We start from the raw sequence: 26307 nt of genomic DNA on the forward strand, positions 1-26307 counted from the left end.
TGTCGATCAATGACAACAGGTGCCAAACATCTCTGTTTACATCACACAAGTCGAAACGGAGACAATAAAATGCAGCTTTAAAAAGAAAGGATTGTAAAATTACAGTTTACATTGAGTCACTGTCCATGAATTTGCTTTTAATAGAGTTTAAGGCAAAACCTAGACAAAACTATTTGCTGCTGGGTGAGGTGCCTCGGTAAGTGACAGTTAAAGCCAGCGAACTATTTCACAGTTGGAAGTTTGGTAGAAGAAACTGGTACTAGGGTTGCAAAGTGAAACATTCCAGAAACATTTGGAAAGTTTCCAGGAATGCAACGAAATGAAAATTCTTGGCCGAAACCAAACAAAATGAAACACTGGGCCAAAGGCGGAATACGAACAGGTTTTATTTTTTTCTTTGCGTTTTATTCCTGCATGTATTTTGCCGGTTTTTTCACCATTGCATAAATTAAATAGCTTTTTACGGTTTTGTCTTGCTTTTCAAAGAAAAAATCAATTACAAAAACAATGATTTAAAAAGATTTAACACTGAACATTGTTTAAAAGTCTAGCAGACATTATACCAACAAAGCACAATTTAACTTAAAATTAATAAGTTAGAAAAACAATATTTTTTGGCCATCAGACCCCCTTCTTGAATCAGGCATGTATTTTTTTTTTTACTGTACAAATAAACGCAGCCTTGCTGAGAAGAGACTTCTTTTAAAACATTAGAAAATATTACAGATCCCAATTTGAACACTATGTGTGTATGTTATAATAAATGTATTAACAGCTGTTGTAATTATTATAATCATTATTATTGTCTTACTTTTTTTCAGAACAACAGTAAAATTACAATACTAACATTTATTAATGTTGATGGAGTTCTTGCTTTTTCTCAACTTTTATTTTGGCGGAAATGACATTAAATACTATGAAATAGTATTATCTCGCTATAGCGAGATCATGCTACGACTGGTCAGCGAAATGTGGCTGTTATCTGATTGGCTTGAGTAGACGGTGGGTGGAGTCCACGCATTTGTGGATTGTCAGCACGTCTTGACGCAAGAAATGTTTCACAGTTCGCAAATGCACAGGACGCGATTCACAAATGCTTGCAGCAGTGTTAATTTAGTCATTAACTACATTTTTTTCACCGACGACAACGAACTAAAACTCTTTTTGAATGACAAAAACTATGATGTAAATCTACTGACATTTTCGTCAATGAATAAAAACGAGACAAAAATGTTAGGGAGGGACGATTTGGGAAAAGATTCATTCCGAACGAATCTGCTGCGTGGTTCGGAGGTTAGAGGTGTACATATGAACCGGCGGGACATAAGCATGCTGCACGTCGCATAAAACGTTCAAAATGTCAATATGTGGGAGTAAGAGAAGCGCAGACATATAGATAAATCTGACAACGCAAGATAGAACTCAATTCGGTCCGGTTTTCTGAGCCATTTCTCTCTAATACAATGCAGAGAATAATAAAAGGAATATTGTGTCCTTTCTTAAAAATCAGCACCAATTGAAAGTCTCGGAAGATGGATGAGACAAATCAACTTCATGAGACCATAAAAGGAAGAGAAACCCCAGGGAGATCGGACTCCTATCATTGAAAACGTCTGGATTGAGGCTTGTTCTGGTCGCAGTGTTCAATTGACCAGTTTCACAGGCTGCTTCTCACCACAAGTGCAGAGACGCGGGGAATATTTTGTAACGAAGCCTGAAGACGCGTCTGTCAAAGGACAATGACTGTGCTGACTGCGGAGAAATGACTTCTAGTTTTCAGAAACCACAAACACTGGGGCAGGCGTCAACACAAAACCTGACATCTTTCATCTCTTTCGGGACTTGCTACACAAGCAAACTTTATTCTGATAAAGGGGGCTGAGATAAGAAATGACACCAAAGAATTTCTAATGACATCATGTGTACAGGAAACTTCTGAAGTACTGAGAAGAGATGTGAATCTCAGAAGCCGAGTGGGTTGGTTTTGTCTGACTGATAACTTCAAAAACAGCATTTGTATGCAAGAGTGAAATCTCGAGAAGAATGACTTGACAAGAATCTTTAGATGCTAACCCTCAAGCTGTGAAAATATCCCAACATCCACCCTAACCGTTCTCCAAATGTGCTCTTGAGTCTCAAAGTTAGTTTTTCCCAGCACGAGGGTTACCACTACCATAAACCGCCATGAGATCAGAGTTGGGGAAGGGTTTCTGCTGATATTTTGCAAAATAACTGAATGTGCCTGAAACAACAAGAACTGCATGAGACACGACCCCTGAGGAAGGCCTCCAGATGTAGGTTAGCCGGTACTGCAACATGAGCTATGCAAGTACAACAAGTTGTGACCCCGGTTTTCAAGCACAGGCTTGTGGGAAATCACTATGTAAATAACTGATCTAAAGAGCTACAGTTTACAGTGAAGACTGAGAGATCTGTGGATAAGCTGTCATTATGATTGTTACGAAGCATTGTTTAAAGTAGAGAGCTCTATTTAGGGTCTTGTAGGGTCTTCCAGACCCTACAATTCCAACCAAAGAGCCATTTTGTAGAAGCAAGCCTCCAAGGATTTGAAAAAAAAAAAAAGAATGTATAATGCTCAAATAAAGATACTACACAAACACCCAATCGACTGTAGGGTTCTTATATAACATGAATATTTTGGGGGGTTGACAATTTTAAGGTTGATAACTGCAAACCGCAGACCTATCAACGGACTACCTTTATTTTAACCATCTCAGTAACTACAACAAAACCTGTGAAAGGTTTTAAAACTCTAGAGACTTGAGCTTAGAATCTGTACAGCATGAAATATAAGAGCAATTTGGCATTATGAGAAACAGTTTTCACCTATCCCATATCCCAGTAAATCCTCCAACATATCCACTGATCCTGAATTAAATTATTCTAAGCTTGCCTTGCGAATGTTTAAAGCAGAGTGCTTTTCCAGACTCTACAATTCCAACCAAAAAGCTCGTCTGTAGAAGTAAGTCTCCAAGGGATCAAAGTCATACACAAAACTAATGCATAATGCTCAAAAAAGATAGAATACTGCGCAGACATCCAGCATTGACAATCAAATTGTAGGGTTCTTACAAGTCATTACCATTTTTTGGGGTAGACATGTGAATCCATCAGTTAACTTCCTTTACCTTCACCCTTTCAATACACTAAAACAAAGCATCGCAAAGGTTTCAAAACTCTAGAGACTCAAGCTCAGAACTTCTCCAAGAGGATGTTGGTACTTTCCCATGTCCCAGTAAGTCCCTGAACGAATCTACTATTCCCGAATTTGCTTGCAAACGAATGTAACCAAACCTTGTTTGCATCAAGGTGGTGGTGATGATCTTACCTCCAGCACAGGTCCAGCACCCAAGATGGTTCGTTCCACGCCGCTTGCATAACCCTTCTGGCTGAGAGCCGTCAAGCAGTGAATGAGGAAGTTAGTGCTTTGAGTTTTGCCTGATCCGCTCTCTCCTGAGATAACGATACACTGGTTGACATGCTTGCGCAACATGGCGTAGTAGGCTACATCGGCAATGGCGAAAATATGAGGTTCCAGCTTGCCCAACTGGTGGTTCTCGTACATTTTGACGTATTTGGGATTGTAAATGGGTAAGAACTTAAAGGGATTGATGGCAATGAGGATGCTGCCAGCGTATGTATAAATTTTATTCTTCTGAAAACGAATGCGGAGGTTATCCAAGATGCTGTCCTCACTTAGGACCGGAAGGTTGCAGAGGTCCTCAAAGTCCTCCTGCTGGGGTGGGAGGAAGCCCCGAGCAACCAGTCGCTTGGACTCCTGCTCATTCCCCACGGCGGGCAGGTGCACGTAGTGGATGGAGCCATCGTGGTTGCGCTCCTGGAGGAGGAAGTAAAATCCCTCTTTCTGAGAATGTTGTTCTTGGGCTTTTCTCGGCCAGAGAAGGACCCTGTGCACCGGAAGGTCGGTTGATTCAAGCACCCACTCCTCCCCGCCGCACTCCTTCACCTCGGCCAGGACGTAGAGCTTGCTGGCGTCCAGTCCAAGGGTCGCTGCCGCATCCCGTATGACGCTAGCTGCGGTGGCCTCCTTGGTGACTCTGAGTGTACAGCACGATGCCGTCTCCAGAGAGAGTCGGGGGTATATCTGAAGTTCGTAGGCCTTTCCATCGTGGCTAGTTGTCCCATCGCCATCTTTGACACTCATTCTGACTCAGGACGAGCCCCTTCAGCATTACGCACTGCCTTCACAACCACCATCTAGCACCTGGAAAAGAGGACGCAAAGAATTAAGACAAACTGCAACACCTAAAAACTGATTTTGCAAAGTATGAGTTTATAAAACATAGGGGCCTACAGATTACAGTAAAATAAGATAGACTGGCAAAGAATTAGGCCTGCAACTAACTTGAGTGATAAATTGATAACTTCTTCCATTAATCACTCTATTTTGCTAAATATTTACTTTACTTTATAGAACATACAAATAAGAATATTACAGTAAATTAAGGTACAGACTGGCAAAGAACTTGGCATGCAGTCGGCGCTGATAGCCTTGTGGGCAGTGCTGCACCGCGTCATTGTGCTACGGGCGTCCCGAGATCGAACCCCGCCTCAAGGACCTTTCCCGATCCCACCCCTCTCTCTCTCTCTTCGCTTTTTGTAATCTCGACACTATCCTGTCGTAATAAAGGCAAAATTCCAAAACTAAATCTTAAAATCTGTATTATTTTTGACATTTTTCCCCTTCCTCCTCACCAGATGATGGGAGTGGCAGCCTGCAAGCGCGCTCTATTTCCCCTCGATCGTTTTCCTCTAACCCATCATCCCGAGACTCCTCCCCCAATCGAGACCTGTCACTCAGCATCAGCAGGCTCCGCCCCCCCATCATCATCCACAGCTCTGGGAAGAAATACGGCTTCACCCTGCAGACCATTCGTGTGTACATGGGGACCAGCGACATCTACACCATACACCACATGGTCTCGGTGAGCAGAGAATCACTGAGCTTTTCAGGTGCTTATCGGTCTGGTTGTTCTGACTCCTCTTGCTCTTTCTGTCAGGGTGTGGAGGAGAGCAGCCCTGCCCATGAGGCTGGACTGCGAGCGGGTGATCTGATCACTCATGTGAATGGAGAACACATGAAACAATACGTTAATTGCCTTCTTTAAAGATTTTAATACAACCCCCCGACCCCCAATTTCTTTGGATAACTCATCATCAAAAATCACTGTGCCATTTTATGAATGCATTTTTGAACCTAGCCCAGATTTTCAGCGCTGCAAAGTGACATTTACTGACAAAGGTTGTCCTTGACAGCACATAGAGCCAACCATCCAATAATGACATGTCAACAACCATTTTCATTGATTTTATTGATTAGGTTTTACAGTCCTACATTCCATACTGGCCTACTTTGTTTCTTACCATTAACCTTTCACTTTTTGTTTTGGAACAAGTCCCAGTCAGTCTCATTCATCTCAATTAGATCAATCATTTGTAAACAAGAACTTCAGGATTTAATTAAAAAAACCGAGATAAGGTGCCATTACTGGTGCTCTTTGGATGAACCTATCGCCCCTACCCTTTATTTCGCAGGCCTGCAGCTCCCCATCTGACCTTATTATTTGCGGCGTCTGACTCAGACTAAACAGCTCCTTTATTTAATCTGCCTAAAGCATGTCCCTGCAATAAACTCTGATCACGAGTGGCAATTGCATCGGTGTAGCTACATCTCACCGGAAACTGTGGTCACAGTTAGAGTCAGTGTGCTGCCGTGAATAGACAGCACATCTCTATAAATATACAGTACAAAGCCACAGCTGCTACATCATAGGTGTCAATATCGACATGACAACTGCATCCCAGCATAGCAACATAAAAGAGTTAGAAAGCACTACAGTCACTCATGGTTTACGGTCATTCCATAGACAAAAATTTGCATAAAAGTTTTTACTATAAAACAAAACAAAGATCTTTAAAAGAAGATACATTTACTCAAGTAATAAATGCAAGATGATTAAGTATATAAAACAAGATTTTAAAAATAAGAAAAACGCTTAAAGGGGTCATATGATGCGATTTCAATTTTTCCTTTCTCTTTGGTGTCTTACAAGCTCTTGGTGCATAAAGAAGATCTGTAAAGTTGCAAAGACTAAAGTCTCAAATCCAAAGAGATATTCTTTATAAAAGTTAAGAGTCAGCCACACCTACCTAAAATGCCTCGTTCTAACACGCCCCCACATACCTACGTCACTGTGTGGGAAGATTTGCATAACGAGCGGAGTGATACAAGAAGGCGTAACTTTTATTCTCGCTGTAGTATTGTTGCCGCCGCCGCCATGTCGTGAAGGCGCGGTGTGCTTCGTTGTGAAAGCGAAACTACTTTGTTTGGCCTTCCAAAAGAGGACGATATCGCTTCGTCATGCCTAAAGCTAATCCGTGCTGGTTGCTGAGGAAATACATCAACTTTCGGCTTTCACCGTGGACGAAGCGGAGTCCAGCCCGGGGTCGTCACATGTGGTTGCCGCAGGCATCACAATATGGTAAGGGACGTAACATTTCCGTCACACGCTTGAGGAATTCGGCCAATCACAACGCACTGGATAGCTGGCCAATCAGAGCACACCTCGCTTTTTCAGACCGATGAGCTTTGTAAAAATCGACGCGTTTCAGAAAGGCGGGGCATAGAGGAGAAACAATAATGTGCAGTATGTGGAAAATAATGTGTTTTTAACCTTAAACCGCATAAAAACATTTCATTACACCAAATACACAAAATAATGTTCTGTTTAGCAGCATCATATGACCCCTTTAAGAAAATACTGCTTTGCAGTTAGTAAGGAAAGAGGAAATAACTAAACTCCGCAAACAACAAAGTTGCTCAACATGCAAACAGAGTGAATCTCATTTTGCACACGGCACTTATAATACTGGCCTTTGGTTATAATTTCATAATGCTTTTGAAGTATACATGAAGGTATAATGATAATCCAATATTCCAAACAATCCCTTCAATGACTGTTTTCCATCATTAAAATATTTCCATCACATAAATAACCTAGTAAAATCAAAATGACTTTAAAATGTACTTTAATGCACACTCCAAATTAAAATTCAACAGTTTCGGTCATTTTAATAAAAGATCACACGCTTTCACGTTCCAATCAATTTCCTATGGAAATGCAAATCAAACCCCCCCCCCCCTCAAAAAAAACTATATTTTATCAAATAGGCATAGCAGGACAAATTACAGCAAAAACATCAGTAAAAAAAAAATACTAGCTGAATTTGCTGGTAAACATGAATGCATAATTGTAAGCCTAAAAGTGTGCAAAATGAACAGTGGAAGTGTTTAAACTTTTCCAGCCTGGTTTCTCAGACGGGTGAAAGTAGGCCATCCTCCTAACTTGGCTGTTGACCATAACCAGAATCAATAAAACTCCAAGGCATGCATAAAGCCAGTGACCACAGAAACAGCATCATCATTACGGCTCATTTTGAGCTGGCCTGAAATAGACCAGCCAGGTTAACTCTTCTCTTCTCCACGAAGAACTCAAGACTGGGGGATAAAACACATGAAACGCCACTGGGGGGAAAAAAAATAAGAGTTCAATTTCTCACTGACAGACACCTCATGTTTCAGAGTAAGTCGAACATTCCTGAGATAGAAGTAAAGGATTGTCAGCCTGGCAAATTTTGAACAGAGTTTGAAGAATTAGAACAAACATGCATCTAAAAAAACAAATAGTGAGATGCTTTGCTGATCTGCTACTTACATAAGGAGCATTCTAACTGAAATGGAACCTATTTGGAACATTCTACAAAGGCAACAACACTGACACAAATAGCGCTCCACATCTGATTCCAATAGAGTATAACATAGGATGTTGCTAAGCTAATGCCACAATACTCTTTAAAAAAATCATAAATATATACAGAACACCTAAACATTAGGTAAAACAGCCAACTTTGAATGATAATCAAATGTGTTTAAATATACTTGTCTGTAATTGATACTTTTGTCTGCCAACTTTGCTGGAATTTTCCACAATGCAACAAAAACAAACAAAAAACAAAAAAAAGTATATTTGTCTTATTTTTCAGCCAAAATATCTAAGAATCCTTAAAAGATAAATTCCTTCATTTCCTTTTTATAGATATATGTCTGTACTGAAGGTAAAAATACTTTTATGCCTTTGTCAGCAGTCATAGCAAAAATTTTCCACACAGGAATACAATACATAATTCGTAATAAGTATATATCTAAGTATCGTTTAAAAAAAATTGAGAAGCAACTCTGCATAGATATTAATAATTGTTTTCAGACAATGTAGCTTTATTACTTCAAGTGTATTTTGTATGGAAGATTATCACCACCACCGAATAAAAGAATAAATAAAAATGGCACATTTTTACTGATTTTTAATCTCGCAATTCTTAGAAGAAAAGGCAGAATTGTGAGATTTGGACTTGCAAGAAAGAAAAAAAAAATCAAGCTTGTTGCAACCACGTAATAAAAAATAAATAAATGAATAAATATAAAGATAATTGCGCAATTCTGACTTTTCCCCCTCACATTTATTTCTATATCTCATAACTCGAAGTTCTTTTGCAATTCTTATATCTTGAGTTTATACCTCGCAGTTTACATAATTTAAAGAAAAAAGACTTCTCACAATTTCGCAATTCTGAGGAAAAATGGCACAACTGAGAGGGAGAAAATAAAAGTAAGAATTATGAGAGAAAAAGAGAAAAACTATTTTTTTTAATATGTGGTGGGAATAAGCTTCCCTAATTTTGTCTTACTACACTGGCAGATTTTTTCACTTTTATACAACAGTTCGTTCTGGTTCTCAAATCTGATTGGTTGAGAACCGTGAGACATTGTACTGGTATCGCTACAGGAACGCCCTTTCACAATTTTGTATCACTCCGCTTGTTCTAGCCGGGTCTATGTTTTTTGTATTATTATTCACTGAGCTAATCGTAGAGTACGTTAGTTAATATAAGAAGAAACGTCAAGCTTCGCGGTCTCTCTCTCTCTCTCATTTGGATGCACGTCTTGCCGCATTGTTTCTCTCTTATAACCTCATTATTTCTCACTAATAACCTAACTGAAGCAGCACATGCCCTTGATACCAATTCTAAAAGTGACGTATGTTTAACTGTCTTGAGCTTTGAATCCGTGGCGGAAGGAAGTAGTTCCGCACAAAAGAGGGTTTTATTAGGCACTCCGTTGTTTCTTGTTTAATTACACACATGTTCTGTCGAACTGTTGTATAAACGCAATATCACTCTCGTACTCGAGATATATAGAGCCGGTATCACTCTCGTACTCGAGTCGAACTGTTGTAAAAACGCAATATCACTCTCGTACTCGAGCAATACCAGCTCTATATCAGTGGCTGTGATTGCCTCCGGCCTCTTGCCTCTGGCCTAATCACAGCCATGCTGATATAGAGCCACTGTCGCTCGAGTACGAGAGTGATATTGCTCATATAAACAAGCTCAAAATAATGTGATGAACACAAAATACACATATGACTTAATTTCTTATGCAGTGTTGCTTCTAAAGTAAATGTATTTCATCTCATATATTTGAGATATTTTAACTAGAAAACAAGTAAAAAAAAGAGCAACACTTCTTTCAAAAGCAATCAAGAGTTCATGTTTAACAGTGGAATGAGTTTGTTGCAATGCATTTAAACTACGTTTTATAACAAATCGGAGACGTTGTTCTCATTTTCAGCTAAATGACTTGAATTCATTGGTAAAGTCTCCAGTGAACCATAAAAACCTCGCCCAAAACTGTTACTTCATTTCAAAAGATCACCAGGACCATCCCTCGCAACGGTTTTCTCCGAGGAAGCTCAACTGATTGGCACCGAAACAAACATTTTGGCCTCTTTTGTGATTTCTGAGTCTCCTCAAGAGCCAGATCCTCATGTTTCTCTGCCGGGGCCTCCTTCAACACTTCCAATACCAGCTCTATATCAGTGGCTGTGATTGCCTCCGGCCTCTTGCCTCTGGCCTAATCACAGCCATGCTGATATAGAGCCACTGTCGCTCGAGTACGAGAGTGATATTGCTCATATAAACAAGCTCAAAATAATGTGATGAACACAAAATACACATATGACTTAATTTCTTATGCAGTGTTGCTTCTAAAGTAAATGTACTTCATCTCATATATTTGAGATATTTTAACTAGAAAACAAGTAAAAAAAAGAGCAAAACTTCTTTCAAAAGCAATCAAGAGTTCATGTTTAACAGTGGAATGAGTTTGTTGCAATGCATTTAAACTACGTTTTATAACAAATCGGAGACGTTGTTCTCATTTTCAGCTAAATGACTTGAATTCATTGGTAAAGTCTCCAGTGAACCATAAAAACCTCGCCCAAAACTGTTACTTCATTTCAAAAGATCACCAGGACCATCCCTCGCAACGGTTTTCTCCGAGGAAGCTCAACTGATTGGCACCGAAACAAACATTTTGGCCTCTTTTGTGATTTCTGAGTCTCCTCAAGAGCCAGATCCTCATGTTTCTCTGCCGGGGCCTCCTTCAACACTTCCCTCAGATAGAGACACATGCGAGTTGGCCGAGCTCCCGGGGGAGAGAAGAGAAGAAAAAAACCATGAGGTAAATCAGTCACAGATTCTTTATGGAGCACAGATGAAGCTGGAGACGTCATGAATGAAAGGCCCGTTGAAGTGGAATGTGTGGCTGAAACAGAAACAGCGCTTTTGTTTTAATATCATCTCCATTTAGGAACCAAGTCTTTTAGCAGACGCGTGGGCAGAGGATAAGACAAACTTCCACGGGATTCCCTACGGACGGCACCTCCATCAATCTGGTGGACGTTTCCTGCAATGTTAGGCCTACGCTGAATGCTTTTCAATCAGACTGAATATGCAAAAGTCACGAAACCTCCCACAGGTGTCTAGATATGACTCTTCAACACAAGGCTGTGGGATTTTTCGCCTGTTTTGTCTGTAGCACGAACAATGCAGTAATAACTACATTTACATTATGCAGTTTGCAGATGCTTGTATTCAAAGCGACCTGCAACTTACCACATTTTCCGGAAAATAGTTGTTTTTGAGCATCTGAAACGTGCCGCGACTTAAAGGAATAGTTGACGTAAACATGAAAGTTTGCTGAAAATGTGCTCGCCTCCAGGTCACGCAATATTAAGATGAGTTTGTTTCTTCATCAGATTTGGAGAAATGTAGCATTCCATCACGTGCTCACCAGTGGATGCTCTGCAGTGAATGGGTGCCGTCAGAATGAGAGTCCAAACAGCTGAGAAAAACAGCACAATAATCCACAAGTAATCCACACCACTCCAGTCCATCAGCTAACATCTTGAGAAGAGAAAAGCCGTGTTTGTAAGAAACGAATCCACCATTAAAACGTTTTTAATTTCAAAACACCTCTTCTGGCTAAAATATGACTCCATAATGATGCTTCCTCCTATGAAACAGTGACCTCGTCTAAATCAGGAGAGAAATCTGCACAGATCAAACACCGTTTACAAGCCAAAACAGCTCTAAACTAATAAGTGGGTTCATTTTGAAGAAAGAGCACAACAGGAGATGGACTTTATCACTGGAGGAAGCATTATTATGGATTATCGAAGTTAAAAACATCTTGATGACGGATTTGTTTCAGCTTTTGTCTTCTCCAGATGTTAACTGATGGACTGGAGTGCTGTGGATTATTGTGATGTTTTTATCAGCTGTTTGGACTCTCATTCTGACGGCACCCATTCACTGGTGAGTACGCGATGGAATGCTACAGTTCTCCGCTCTAAACTAATAAGTGGGTTCATTTTGAAGAAAGAGCACAACAGGAGATGGACTTCATCACTGGAGGAAGCATTATTATGGATTATCGAAGTTAAAAACATCTTGATGATGGATTTGTTTCAGCTTTTGTCTTCTCCAGATGTTAACTGATGGACTGGAGTGCTGTGGATTATTGTGATGTTTTTATCAGCTGTTTGGACTCTCATTCTGACGGCACCCATTCACTGGTGAGTACGCGATGGAATGCTACAGTTCTCCAAATCTGATGAAGAAACAAACTCTACAGTAGTCAACATTTTAAAACCTTTCATCAAAGTTGTCCTAAAACCAAAATGCGTTCTTGTCTTAGGACAACTTTGATGAACTTTTTTGATCCACTTCAAATGTTGACTACTGTACATCTAGGATGGCCTGAGGGTGAGCACATTTTGGGGCAAATTGTTGGGTGAACTATTCCTTTAAGTATTAAAGATCTAAAAGCCCATTTTAGCTCAGCTAATGCTTCAGTTTCACAAAAGCAAGCTTGTATAAAGTAAAAGGGCAGAAGTGAGACAAGAAAGCCCTCCAATTCCAATTCAGATCTCAATAAAACATCGGCAGTGGTTTCCACAGCGGGACGCGATCTCAACGGCCCAGACCTCCTGCAGCGGCACATGTGCTCCAGATTTAGTTTCACCATCCTATTACAGTTCATCACTGGAACAAGCACCCACCGTAGACCCAAAAAACCCTACAAACTCAAAGCACAAAAACATATCCAGAAAGTGGATATAAAGATGCAAATCACTCTTCAATGCAGTCCACACAACAGACTAGAGTTTTGTGTTACTTGATATAAAGTTGCACACACTTATAAAATAAAAATGACCAATGCTGAGATTTCCTAAACAAAAAACTAAAAATAATTTTCTTTATTTATTTATTTTTTAAATTGTGCACTTGAATCTCAATAACAAAAGTCCAGGTCTTATTTCATCCATAAATTAAAAGAATAAAATTCAATTAAAAAAACAAAATAAAGCCTTTTTAAAGACCTTCTTCGCATGGTGAAATTATAAAACACATAGAAATTGTACATTTATATTATTTTTTTGTCATTATTTTATTACATTGTATTTTACTCAGTGTGGTCAAATGATTAATCGCAATTAATCGCATTCCAAAATAAAAGTTTTTGTTTGCATAATGTGTGTACTGTGTATATTTTTCATGTATATATAAATACACAGTATATATTTTGAAAAAATTACATGTATTTACATGTACATATTGATATTATATATAAATATTCAATATATAAACAACATTTTTTCTTAAATATATACTGTACATGCATGTGTGCGTGCGTGCTTATATATAAATAATAAATTTACACAGTACACACACATATTATATAAACAAATACTTTTATTTTGGAAGTGCTTAATAGCGATTAATCATTTGACGGCACTAATTTTATTATTTTTTAAATATCACCATGTATTGATGTTTTTTTAATGTATCAACAAACGATTCAACAACAAATACTACTATTACGTTAAATATTGCAAAACACAACAAAAGAACAAAATTAATGCTAATTTTGAACCACTTGCAGGAACAAATAAAATTTCTTTTTTTGTTTGCTTGCTTGTCTTTAAAAAAAATTCCCCACACACTTAAACCGTCTTCCAGTGCTTAGCCAAACAGAAAAAATGACTACAAACCGCTCTGGAAAAGAAAGAAATCTCACTGTTGATCTTTCTTTTGAGCTGTAAATCACACAAAATGACTCTTTGTGTTGAGTCGTAACGTTAGCTGCTCTAATCTAGTGGCTGTTTTGAATTTTATCGAATCGGCCGACATGCGCTCTGTGCCATTTGCATGCAAACGGTTTTCCTGGGACATGCCAGAGAAAACGCGGGCCTCCTAAACGCTCCGGGGCAGAATCTTTGTATACAATCCTGACAAAAAACATGCAGATTGTTAGCGACCAGCAGCCAGATATACACGCCCCATATGAACCACGTGGCGTCAGACCAGGATAACCTTACATTTCCAACCCCAAAGGTCACCGCTGTCCGAGGGGAATTGCTGATTATGATCCAAAGAAAGCAGAACATGCATCTTAAATGCAAAACCATGGCAGAGCATTGGGTTTTGGTGCATCTCAGTCTTAAATCTGCAGAAAAGTATGAGTATATATTCATGCATTTTGCAGCTAAATGCTCAAACAGGTCAATGCTGTTTTCGACCACCAATTAGCTTCTAAAAAGTCGTCAAACAGAAGCCAGAGCTGCATCATGTCATCCGCTCCGCTCTGAAAACATCTTGAAGACATTAACTGCTCCTCCTAAATCTCCCGATATTACGGCTCCAGACTCCGTTTGGCTCTTTAAGTGCTTTCCAATCACTGAATGTTTCTGTTGGGCCGGCGCTCGCAGTCATTACACGAGCTCTGGGATTAGCTGGCATATCCAAAAGGAATGTCACGTCAGCCTCGCCTCGATGACTTACTTTTTGCCCTGTGCAGCGTTCGGCATGAGAAAGCAACAAAAGACGACCAAAAACACTCTCTTTTTCCGCTGTTGTTGAGGGTTGATGCTTTCTCTTGACTGATTAATGAACGATTATACTGGAAAAACAAAAACAGATTTTGCATGCACTGCCGTTCCAATGTTTGGGGTTGGGAACATTTTTAATGCTTTTAAAAGAAGCCTCTTCTGCTCACCAAGGCTGCATTTATTTGATCAAAAACAGTCATATTTTTGTTTTTTAAAATAGCTGTTTTCTATGCGATTATATGTTCAAATGTAATTTATTTCTGTGATCAAAGCTGAATTTTCAGCATCATAACTCCAGTGTCACATGATCTTCAGAAATCATTCCGATATGCTGATCTGCTGCTCAAGAAACATTTCTGATTATTATCAATGTTGAAAACAGTTGTGTTGCCGAATAGTTTTGTGAAAGCTGTGACACTCTTTATTTTTCAGGATTCTTTGATGAATGTTTCTTCGTGCGCTCTATAATTACGGTTATTTATAAACTTGGATGGAGTGTGCACATTGGAAGCGGAGAAACTGCCAGCGAGCACATCCAAGCACTTTTCGCTCCGCTTTAACAATTTCCGTCCGCTCCTACCACGCGTGCGTCATCCCGAGTCCACACCGCAAACTCTGGTCGGTTCGCTTGATGCTTTCAAAGCGCCTTTTATCTTTCCCCTCACACACCCACAATGCATTGCTGTCAGGCCACTTTGGGGCACCTTCTAGATTAAAAGCCTGTCTTTACCGCAGCGAAACAGATGAGTGACCGGATCACGGTGGATGTTTCAGTAAATTAGGGAAGCATTCCGCTGCCATCTGCAAATCTTGCAGATTTTCGAGAGGAAGGCAGCTTCTGTGAACCTCATGTAGGACAAAACGGATCTAATTCTTGCCATCTGCTCGTCAATACTCATTAGTGGACGAATATGAAACCAATGGCTTCATGTTCATCCATCGCAGAAGAAAATCTAGAACTAGGCCTAATATAAGGCTGGGAGTATCCACTGAATATTCACAAAGTTTGGTTGCAATAAAAAAGCAGCATCATTAATATTGTGATTATTTAATGCACATTTGATAAATATGTTGTAGACGTTCTGCAATCCTTATCTCACAACTACAGAAAGCAAAAATGGTTTTAATAGCATCTCTTTAATCTTTAGTAACAACGCATTGCATTAGATTTAATGTTTTGGTATTTGGGTAACTAACTGCACCTCCAAAGTGGATTGGTTCAAAATGTACAAAGTTGATGCAGAAAAAAATGGTTCGTTTATATGCAAAAAAAAAAAAATCGTTATTAGAAAAAATGCCTTTAGATTTATTTTCGCAAGGACTGTTTGTTTGAAATGACGATTTTTCTGGTCGAGGACAAAAACAACAGCGAAAGGAAAAAAAAGAAACATTTATATATTTCAAATATCGTTGAAGGCCGAATAAAGATTGTGATTTTTTTAAACAACATCGTAAAAGTTGAAGTAAAATTAGATGTTGAAACAAATACTACATTTGTTATATTCGTGCACATAAATAAATTAAATAGTTTTATTAACTACAAAATAAATAGATAAATAAAAATGAAAAAGATGCCTTTATTTTGCAATTGACTATTTAAAATTATGAGGGGAAAAAACAAACATTTACATATATATGAAATGTAACTGAAAGCTGAAGAACAATGTGATTTAAGCTACATTGCAAATTTTTTGTAAAAATATATGTAAAAAAAAACACTGGATGTAAATGAAATTAATAAATTTACATTGTCATTTAGCAGACGCTTTTATCCAAAGCGACTTGCAATTGGGGGATACATAAAGCGATTCTTCTTAAAGAGGCAAACAGACACATGAAGCGGTTGTAATACCAAGTTCTTAGACATTGTTCAAATAAGTACAAGCTAGAAAGAGAAGGAATAAATAGAGAGAGATCATTTAAAAAAAACATTTATGATGAAGTCAAGTAGCTTCGAAAGAGATGAGTTTTCAGCTGTCGCTTGAAAATTGTCAGGGCTTAAATAATTCTTCATTGTATTAATTTAGTAAAAAAACTAAAGCCTTTAGATTTAGTTTGGACTGTTTGTTTGAATTGATCATGCCTTTGGTTGAGGACCAAAAACAATGTATTTAAGCCAGATCAGAGCAAACGCATTACTTTTGAGATTACTTACTACATATTACTTCAACTCAACTATCATAAAAGGCTGTAAAACATTGTGATATTTGTAAAGCTATTGCCCAGGTCTGTCATTCAGTGGTTCCCATTCAGTTGTATGTCAGTGCACATATGGTGCAACAAAAAAAGCTTTGTGGGCCTCCCTCTCAACTTCACAATAACGCTTCAAAAAAAGAGACTGAAAAAAAGAACGAGTGAGAAAGAGTAAATAGGGCAGGGACACCCAACCTTCTAACACTCCTGGCAACCTGAATTTCCTATGACTACGTCTGCATTCAACATCGACTATCAACTTCCTGTTCACGTCTCCTAGTCACTGAAGAGTTTCTCAATGTGAACCCATCCCCTCTATTATACTGTTCACCGTCATGTCACATAAAGAACATTAATGCCAACATGAAACTCCCATGTGATGCATTTCTCTGAATGTGTAGTTAGGAGGTCATCTTGAATTGACTGAATATTATCAGAAATGACCATGAAGATGAACACTTTTCTTTGGAGTGACATACACTGTAAGACCAGGAACGTGGATTGAAAAAGCAGATTTTGGTTTCACGTTGATGTTAAAAGGTTGCTCGATTCAAAAACGCTTCAGTTTTCTCACGCTGCATTGACAACCAAAAATAACTGCGAAAAACATTAAACACTAACACATGACACGTCGAAATTAATTCTCTCGCTTCCTGTCAAGTTTCTGTTCTTGATGAAGATGGGGTTTTTCCATGGCTGTTGAGCAGAGACAGTAGAGGACAGAAGTCAGTCAAGAGTTGGGAAAAAAACGGCCAATCCTAAAGTCCAGAAAAGTGCTGACCACCATCACATTAGTTTTTCCAAAGGCAATAAAGAGTTACAGGGCTGTGCATTGTGTTTTTACTTTATGATGCTAATATGTGAGCCCTTAAAGCTTTATATGTCCATAAACTTAAATGTGACCATAAACTGCATTACCAACATATCCCATTGTATTATGACAACACAATGCAACAAGTAGGATGTTTAACCTTAGATCCCGACGGCGTTTATATCCCTTCAATTAATTTACCGAGCAAAGATTGTGTACAGATCATAAATCATAGACAACTATGAAACGCAGATGTAGAATGAACAATCAGAACAAGGCGGGAAATGAAAGATTGAAAAGTTACATTGTAGCCGGGTACATTCGAAGATTCTAACAAAAGCTCAAACCGGGAAGTTCGTTTAATTTTGAGAGCTTTCGCCGCGAACGGATCTTTTATCTTTTGTTAACGCGACTTCGAGTTAGCTTCAAGCTAAACCGCTATTTTTCCGAGATAATATGTAAGTATTTTAGTTTAGAAATGTTGTTTGGTGGTTTGAAACAAAAGCCTTTTGACTTCCAGCCACCCGGAAAGTTTCTGTTCGCCGCCGCCGCGAAGATAAAAACGGCTCGAATAAATGAAATAATAAAAACAGCCGTCAAACTTACCGTGGTGTGTGTATGTTGTGCCGAATGAAGCGTCTCATTTTAATAAGTTAATAAATGTGGCAGCTGGTCGATTGTCTCCGTGTGTTTGTGCAAACGTGTATGCGGCTCCGCCTCTTCATCAAATAGATCGTCTCTTCATCAAACTCATCCAGACAGGTTTATTTCCACCCCTGAGGCCACTTTCAAAACACAACACACAGATATGAGTCCGGAGAGGACACACGGACATGGTGAATGCGATCTGAGGGCTTTGTGCTGGAGATCTCTGCCACCACACAGTGAGGAAAACTGGTCTCGTGCGAACAGATGCTGAACAGCGACGCCCTGCGGATGGAAAAAGAACTGCAGCTGCAGGGTTGCTGTTCCTTAAAGAACTAGTTCACCCAAAATTGGAAAAAAATTGCTGAAAAATGTATACTCATCCCCAGATCATCCAAGATGTAGATAAGTTTGTTTCTTCATGGCGATCTGGAGAAATGTAGCATTCCATCACTTGCTCACTAATGAGCAAGTCATTCTGCAGTGAATGGGTGCCGTCAGAATGAGAGTCCAAACAGCTGATAAAAACATCACAGTAATCCACAAGTAATCCACACCACTCCAGTCCATCAGTTAACATCTTGTGAAGTGAAAAATGTGTAAAGTTTGTGTTTGTAATTAAAAAAATTAATCATCAAGGTGCTTTTTTCAAGTTAAAACACGAGTCTGTCATGATTCCATAAAATTGCTTTCCCCATGCAGTGACGCGAAAGAAGTCCAAAACAGCTCTGTTAAGATAACATAAAATGGACTATTTCACTGTAGGAAGCGTTATTATGGATTATGGACTCATATGTTTACCAGAAGGGATGGTTTAAAGTTAAAAACACCTCAATTATGGATTTGTTTCTCACAAACATGCAGGTTTTGGCTTCACAAGAGATTAATTGATGAACTGGATTGCTTTGATGTTTTATCAGCTGTTTGGACTCTTATTCTGACGGCACCCATTCACTGCAGAAGATCCATTGGTGAACAAGTGATTTAATGTTACATTTCTCCACATCTGATGAAGAAACAAACTCATCTTCATCTTGGATGGCCTGAGGGTCAGTACATTTTTTTTTTCTCTCCTGTTTCCGGTTTCATTCTGTCAATTTAATTTATTGTTACTTATTTGACTTATTAATACCTTATTTGACTTACATTAGTAATATTTCTACATATGCATGTTATGCATATTTATTTTGCATCATTCACATTGATCTGCAAAGGTTTTGGCAATAAAGCACAATCCTCGGTTCTGAGTTAACACGAGGTTTGTGTGCAGACTTTAGTTTTAAGAGCTGTCTGGTAAAGGTGTGCAAAGTGCAAACCCTCGCGGTTGAATGTGAGTAGTACAGCTTGTCTGAAAAAAAACCCTCAAATGTAATGACATAAAAACTACAGCTAGATGTCAGTACGAAATCAGATATCCCGAACAAGTCTGTCAGACCAGACAAATGGTTTGTTTAATACGGGAGAGCGTAAAGCCGGGCATACACTCTGCGATTTTCGTCCGATTTTGAGCCGAAATTTGGCTCGTGCAACTCTTTTTTGATTCGGAATTTCAGCTTTGTCGTGCAGTGTTCGTGGAGTGTGCGAGAATCGACAGGCAATCGGACGGTCGGATGAATCTCTGGCATGTCAAAAATGTTGGTCGTCCCTCGTGAGGGTATCGCACAGTTGAAGCAGAGCAACGAACCGACTGCCCTAAACTCGGTGCTCTTTCCCTCACTGCGCCTGCGCGCAAATAGAACTTTAACCATTTAATCTTTAACGCAGCAAGAAAGAAAACGAAAAGAGGGAGATCTTTTGATTAAATAATGTTATCATCACGGGAAATGTGAGCCATTGTCCATCATTTTGCAATTAGTGATAAAGACAAACACGTCGCAAAATTATAAATATTTCAGATTTAAACCATGAAGGCGAGCCAGTGCATGCCGCACAAACAATGTGCAAACTGCATGAGTATTATGCCCGTGAAGAAGTTTTACACTCCAGTCAATTCATTAAGCTACAGAAAGTGCAAGTAAAACCTGACCGAGCTTTCAGCATCTAATGATATTCTCAGAGGAGACACATATTGGGTATTGTCTTAATTTATTTTCTAAAAAAAACATAAAATCTCTTATGGCTGATATAGGGCCTATATAGTGAAACAACAACATCAACAGAATTGAAGTATTTCGTGTTAAACAAGTGTTATGTTTTCATTGATGACTGATTATTACAGTGTTCGGACATAGGCTACTTTAGACGGAATTTGAATTATAGGCCTATTCATTGTGTACTATATCTAAATGTTTTAAATCATTTTCAATGAGGAGTATAAGCTAATTTAATCCTTTATTATCCGCGCGTCAGTTGTGCGGTAGTGAAATAATTGTGGGGCAAACGAATTGTAGTAGACCTATACATTTAATAATAAAAGTACCATAATAATAATAATAGTAATGATAATAATTTAATTCATTAATTGGAAATGCCAAATCCTCTCGATATCAGCTGAGTTAATTTTTTTTATTTTTTTAGTTATCTCTGGCTAACGTCCAGTCTCATATTCTGCGCAACTCGAGTATTTCACACGTAGGCTACACTGTAAATAGGTTGCTGTACATTTTACAGTAACTTACTGGCAGCTGGATGCCAGTAATTTACTGTAAAAATGTTTACAGTATTATTACTGTAATTACATTTACAGTACAGTAATGTCTTTTCTGTATTTTATTTACAGTATTATTACCGAATTTTCATTTACAGTATCAGTACTGTAGAGTTTATTTTCATTTTAGTTTAAACATTTTTTACCTGTAAAAAACAATCCAATCCAATGCATTAAAATTCATTTGCGTAGTCTGCGCAACTCGAGTATTTCACACGTAGGCTATAGTGTGAGCTTACTCGGACTGTACAGTACAGTGTGAGCACGTAAATAGTGAGCTTTGACTTTACATCGCATGCGATCTGCTGTTACAGTGTGAGTTGGTACTTTGATTAACAGCAAAATCTCGAAAACTCTCAAATAACAAACGGAGGCATGGGAATGATGCGATGTAAATTATTTAAGTTTCTTTGTCAGATTTTAGCTCTGCTCACTCATTTATCAACCAATGTCATGATGTGCATCCTCATGCAGGAACTCATGCATTTAGGCGTTTTGTTCAAATTCAAACATCTTCAGTTCAGAAGGTTTTTACGATCATGAGAAGCGTAAATTCACTCAAGTGCATCCAAATGTTTACAGGTGCATCTTAATAAATTAGAATGTCGTGGAAAAGTTAATTTATTTCAGTAATTCAACTCAAATTGTGAAACTCGTGTATTAAATAAATTCAATGCGCACAGACTGAAGTAGTTTAAGTCTTTGGTACAGAAAGTTTGCATTTAAAGTCAAATCTGAAGACTGGATTCATGCATAAAGATTAAAACACCCATAAAAGGCAATTTCGTGTGGTGTGCAGTTTTTTTCAACAAGGCTGAATCTTTCCCCAAACTGTAAACAACTCATTTGTCACGCAGGCTCAGTTTGTGCTTACGTGATCAAGTTTAATAGTGACACCGTTTTGCTTTTTTTGTGGCTTTCACTGATAACATTTTTTTTGTTATTATTATTTTCATTGCGCACAAGTGTCGACAGGGCGTTGGTAACTGTGAAGGGTGTTGCTTCTTACAGGATGTGGTAGTTTCAGAAGGGCCCCCTCCTTTATCTTAGCAGCCCAACATTTAAAGAGTGGTATAAAACAAAACAAAAATTAGGAAAAGAAACTTGGTAATTCCACTCTGGTTTATTTTAAACCATTTTGGATGAGAGCGAAGAATTGATGCATAGACAAAAAGGGACCAAATCAGATCGTTTTCACCCTTGATCGGCCACAAGTAAATGCAAAAAACCTGAATGCTTTCTACCTTAATAGGGTTTACAGGTGAAATTAACAATTTAATGAATCATTGCACATGCAATATTTCTTTGTCAATGCTGGAAAAAATCTATTGATTGAAAATGTAATGCATATTAAACAGACATGCAGATGAGTGAGTGTGTCTCTGTGTGTGTGTGTGAGTGTGTGTGTGTGTGTCTGTCTGTCTGTCTGTCTGTGTGAGTGTGTGTGTGTGTGTGTGTTTCCACCCAGCTGGATGAGGTGAACTGAAAACAGTAAGGGAGGAGGCCACTTTACTAGGTCATCAGGTCTTCCTGTTTGCTGACTGGCTTCTGAGAAATATCAGTTATAGCAACTTCAAAGCTGTTGTAAGAATTTTCGTGTAGCATCAGTTGTATTTAAAGGGTCTTGAGAAATGTTTTCACTACTGCGACACGTGTTGTCTAGAAACTGGCACAATGACTTCCTGTAGTAGTATTAAATCTTTATTGTCCATTTATTGCGGTGTAAAATATATTAGTTGCACGTATAAAACTGTAAATTGTTTAATAAATTGAAGCTATAATAATTTTACAATTTTATTTACATGCATTTAATATAGTTTGTATTTTAAGATTTTTTTAAAGTGTTGTATTTTAATTACATTTGATTTGTTTTATTTTATTTTTATTATAATGTTTTTGCAAACAGCATTCACACAGGTGACAGATCTTCCCCAATATGTACTATGTTCATTACCCAATCTAAATGCATGCAATGCAACATGATTTTTCTCATGGCAATCCATGATTTGTACACTTTCTGGGAAGATGTCACAACTGTGCATTTTAGAAAGTGTAGAAACTGAGAATTTTTGCTTTCTCCATTGGGTGTGTCGAATATCTGCAAGAAGGCTTCCTTCCTTGTTACTGCAGGGTATATAATCGTTCAGAGAGCCAGCGTTCGAGCTTTCTGCATCAGAGCATGGCTCAATACCAGTTACACCAGCATCACTAATAAGAGGTGAGTTAAGACGCACCAGCAAAATGTCATTGGCTTTTATTTAAAAAAGTATGATTTATATTATTTCTATTTTTATATATATTTAAAACTAGAAATATACATATTTATTAAGTTTATTATGATCTATTTAGTAGTAATTAGAAAAAAGTAAATTTTCATTATTTAGCTTAAATATTAACTTTTAAAATTATCCTATAAGTTTGTATTTAAATTCAACATTAAATTATTTTTTTTGTTATTTATTTATTCTTTAATTGATTGATTTATTGCATTTACTACGTTTTGCATGGTCACGTGTTGGCTCTTTAAACCCTCTTAACCACAAGTTCAGTAGTGAAACTAGAGATATTTAAATGTACTTTACACATGTGGAGATTAAATTAGGTCAAACTCATGATGCGTTCACTTCTAAAATATTGTTTTTAAAACAAAACAGAAAATATATATATATATAAGAAATTTGAATAATTCTTTACTATTCTTGTCATTATTCTGTAGTTTGTAGGCGGTGGTATAATCTAGTGGTTAAAAATCTGGTAACCGAAATGGGCACCACTAATAGCAACTACTGAGATGACTCCATTGTGCACTTGAGCAAGACACTTGGTGCCAGCGGGACAGTCCCTGTGATGTGAAATCAATTTTAAAGCAAGATTATATTTGACAACCACATGATAGCAGGGTAGCTTAGTAAAAATGAACATTTAACTGCCATTACCTTTGGGACGATGACTTTAACAAACATGATGGCATACCCTCATTTGGCATACACTCCAAAAAATAGGTTCTTTATTGGTTTATTGCATTGCTTCTTTATTGGCATCGATGGTTCCATGAAGAACCTTCAAAAATTCATGGAATCTTTCCTTTGTCTTTAAAGTGGAAAATGGTTCTTTAGAATGTTTTTTAATGTTCTTTACACTAAGAAGAGAACATTTTTTAAAGAACTGTTCACTAAAAGGTTCTTTGGGGAACCAAAATGGTTCCTCTATGACTTTGTTGTGAAAACTCCTTTTTGGAACCTTTATTTTTAGTGTATGTCAAATTTTAAATCTTTGATTTTTATTCAGTTCAGAACCCACCAATAATGGACTGACTTTGTCAAATCAACTGTTTTCCATCAGGTCACTCCGAAAGAGGTCACGGATATTCCTGAGAAGTCGGAGTCTGATTGCCTGGAGTCGGATTGCATCGAAGACCAAATCGACCCCAGTGAGATTCAACTCCACGTTCCAGCTTCTCACACCATGGAGTTCCTGCATTCTTTCAGCTCCGCCTCTTCCTGTCCCGACATCTATAACAGCACCAGCAGCAGTCTCATCCTGGAGCATTACAACTTCACCGGACGCCTCCAACACCGCAAGCCCTCGAAGAAGGGCGTGAACGCCATCACCATCCTGTTCCTGTGCTTCAGCATCTTCATCATCCTGGAGAACCTCATGGTGCTGCTGGCCGTGCTGTTCGGCGTCCGTTTGCGCCATCGCTGGATCTTCATCTGCATCGCCAACATCGCGCTGAGCGACTTGCTGACGGGATCCGCCTATGTGGTCAACATCTGTATGTCCGGCGACCGCACCTTCAGGCTAAGCCCAGTTCTGTGGTTAATCCGCGAAGGACTTTTGTTTGTAGCCTTGGCGGCGTCCATATTCAGCTTGCTCTTGATCGCAGTGGAGCGCTACGCCACTATGATGAAGCCCGTCCACCAGAAAACCGCCACAAAGACTTACCGAATCTACATAATAATGCTGCTCTGCTGGGTAACAGCACTCATAATCGGATTCCTTCCGCTGATGGGCTGGAACTGCGTTTGCGACCTGAGAAGTTGCTCCACGCTGCTGCCGCTCTACTCCAAGAGCTACATCTTGTTTGCCTTGGTCATCTTCTTCATAATCCTGCTCACAATCGGCGCTCTCTATTTCGCCATCTACTGCCACGTCCGCAGTAGCACCGAGACCATATCCGTGCGCAGCCGCAAGCGTTCGCTGCGCCTCCTGAAGGCCGTCATCTCCATCGTTGGAGTCTTCATGGTGTGCTGGGGTCCTTTGTTCATCCTCCTGTTGGTGGACTTCTTCTGCTACTCTCGTAATTGCAGCACACTCTTCAATCCCGAATGGGTCATCGCCATGGCTGTGCTCAACTCGGCCATGAACCCGCTCATTTACTCATTTGGCAGCCTGGAGTTGCGCAAAGCCATCGCGACGCTCCTGTGCTGCTGCTGTCTGAAGGCGGGACTGTGCGACCCCAAGACCTTCATGTCCAATGAGACTTCCAGCACCTCCGGGAGTCGACATAGCAGTCTGCGCAACAGCTTCAGCAAGGTACGAAACCTGAGCACCAGCCCTCAGCCTGAACTCAAGAACGGCAAGAAAACACGCCTCAGCTCCACCACTTCTTGTTTATCCGCATCGAGCGGTTAAGCCGCGGTGGGCAGGTGAGTTTCACCCTCGCCACAGGAACTGCACCGCCTCAAACACACCATCGTTGTGGCTTCAGTGGCGTTTCACTCTTTGGGGAGCAGAAGTCAGCAGGTGTGAGTTTCAATGCTGATGGACAAATGCAGAAAGGACTGTAAAATTTAGCAGCTGTGCAACAAAAACATAAAATCCATAAAAAAAACATCACTTGAATGCATTTCTGTACAACATTTGAGCCGAATGCAAAGGAAAGCAATCAGAACTGTAAAATACTCAAATGCAAACTGCCTTCTGTTGTTGTTTTCTACGAGAATGTACAAGTAATATAAATGCTATAATTTAAAAGTTAAAAAGTATATTTTCATATAAAGGGAATTTTTTATATTTTAAACATGCACTTTTGAAACGGTTTTCAGGGAAATATTTTATGTGTATACATTGTCAAAAGTTTGTAAAGGAAATAAAGCATTGATAAATAGGTTTCTTGAAGATTCGAAGTCAACAACATTCATTGAACACAAGAGGGAGACAACATACAGATTTCTTCAACACAGCATGCTTCAGTACTTCAAAGAGCATTAGATGTTTTTATTTCAAGCACATCAAAATTTGATAATACATAGATTATTACACAATATACACAACATAAGAACATTCTCTTGCCAAAAGATTCGGGTTGAAGGTACAATATGTAAGATTATTTTATTAAAATATCCAAAAACCACTAGAACAGTGTTATATATTTTGCTGACTTGTGTATTTACATTATCCCAAATTTTTCGAAGAATGTTTAAATCCAGAGAAATAAACCATTTTAACTAGCGACACGGACCGTGTCCATAGTGTCATTGTGTCACCTGCCAATGACGTCATAACCCCTCGAATTTTGTTTTGTAGAAAACATGGAAACAGCAAATACGCTTTAATATGTTGTGCGTTTTATTAGACCGGTGACGACCGCACGGAGTAGCATTATAACCGAACTTTCAAACGTATCTAGTATGATAAAACAGCGCTGCTTTACCCCACATACGCACGACCGGAAG

At 38.8% G+C, this 26307-nt stretch overlaps 3 protein-coding genes across 14 annotated transcripts in view; 2 read left to right on the plus strand and 1 right to left on the minus strand.

Moving 5' to 3' along the window:
- Positions 1-18231, minus strand: part of myo9b (myosin IXB) — a 56231-nt gene extending 38000 nt beyond the window's left edge. For 11 of the 12 annotated variants that reach the window (XR_001606499.1, XR_001606498.1, XM_016251776.1 and 8 more), the window contains exons 1-2: positions 17944-18231; positions 3350-4246 (exon numbers count right to left, since the gene is read on the minus strand). Coding sequence is in view for 10 of the 12 variants with exons in the window: in XM_016251776.1 (XP_016107262.1) it covers positions 3350-4186 (837 nt within the window). In the remaining 2 variants the exon portion in view is untranslated. The remainder of the gene's footprint in view (positions 1-3349; positions 4247-17943) is intronic. The other variant, XM_016251775.1, reaches the window with a different exon arrangement.
- LOC107566334 (microtubule-associated serine/threonine-protein kinase 3-like) lies at positions 4310-5150 on the plus strand. Its single transcript, XM_016251755.1, has 3 exons — positions 4310-4313; positions 4741-4967; positions 5043-5150. The coding sequence occupies exons 1-3, from the start codon at positions 4310-4312 to the stop codon at positions 5148-5150; spliced, it is 339 nt and encodes a 112-aa protein (XP_016107241.1).
- Positions 18232-22789: 4558 nt separating the features above from the next.
- Positions 22790-25673, plus strand: s1pr4 (sphingosine-1-phosphate receptor 4). The gene is made up of 2 exons (XM_016251798.1): positions 22790-22847; positions 23972-25673. Exon 2 carries the CDS (start codon positions 24095-24097, stop codon positions 25262-25264), a length of 1170 nt encoding a protein of 389 aa, XP_016107284.1. The 5' UTR covers positions 22790-22847; positions 23972-24094; the 3' UTR covers positions 25265-25673.
- The last annotated feature ends 634 nt before the right edge of the window (positions 25674-26307 follow it).

This window comes from Sinocyclocheilus grahami, unplaced genomic scaffold (assembly GCF_001515645.1).
Source record: "Sinocyclocheilus grahami isolate Dianchi unplaced genomic scaffold, SAMN03320097.WGS_v1.1 scaffold1070.1, whole genome shotgun sequence".
In the NCBI taxonomy this organism is placed as follows: domain Eukaryota; kingdom Metazoa; phylum Chordata; class Actinopteri; order Cypriniformes; family Cyprinidae; genus Sinocyclocheilus; species Sinocyclocheilus grahami.

What these genes read in the sequence shown, in the direction of transcription:
- LOC107566334 (XM_016251755.1), top strand. An exon ending in CCATACACCACATGGTCTCG is followed by an intron (nt 4,968 to 5,042) that starts GTGAGCAGAGAA and finishes TCTTTCTGTCAG; the next exon opens with GGTGTGGAGGAGAGCAGCCC.
- s1pr4 (XM_016251798.1), top strand. Translation starts at nt 24,095, where the DNA reads ATGGAGTTCCTGCATTCTTTCAGCTCCGCCTCTTCCTGTCCCGACATC.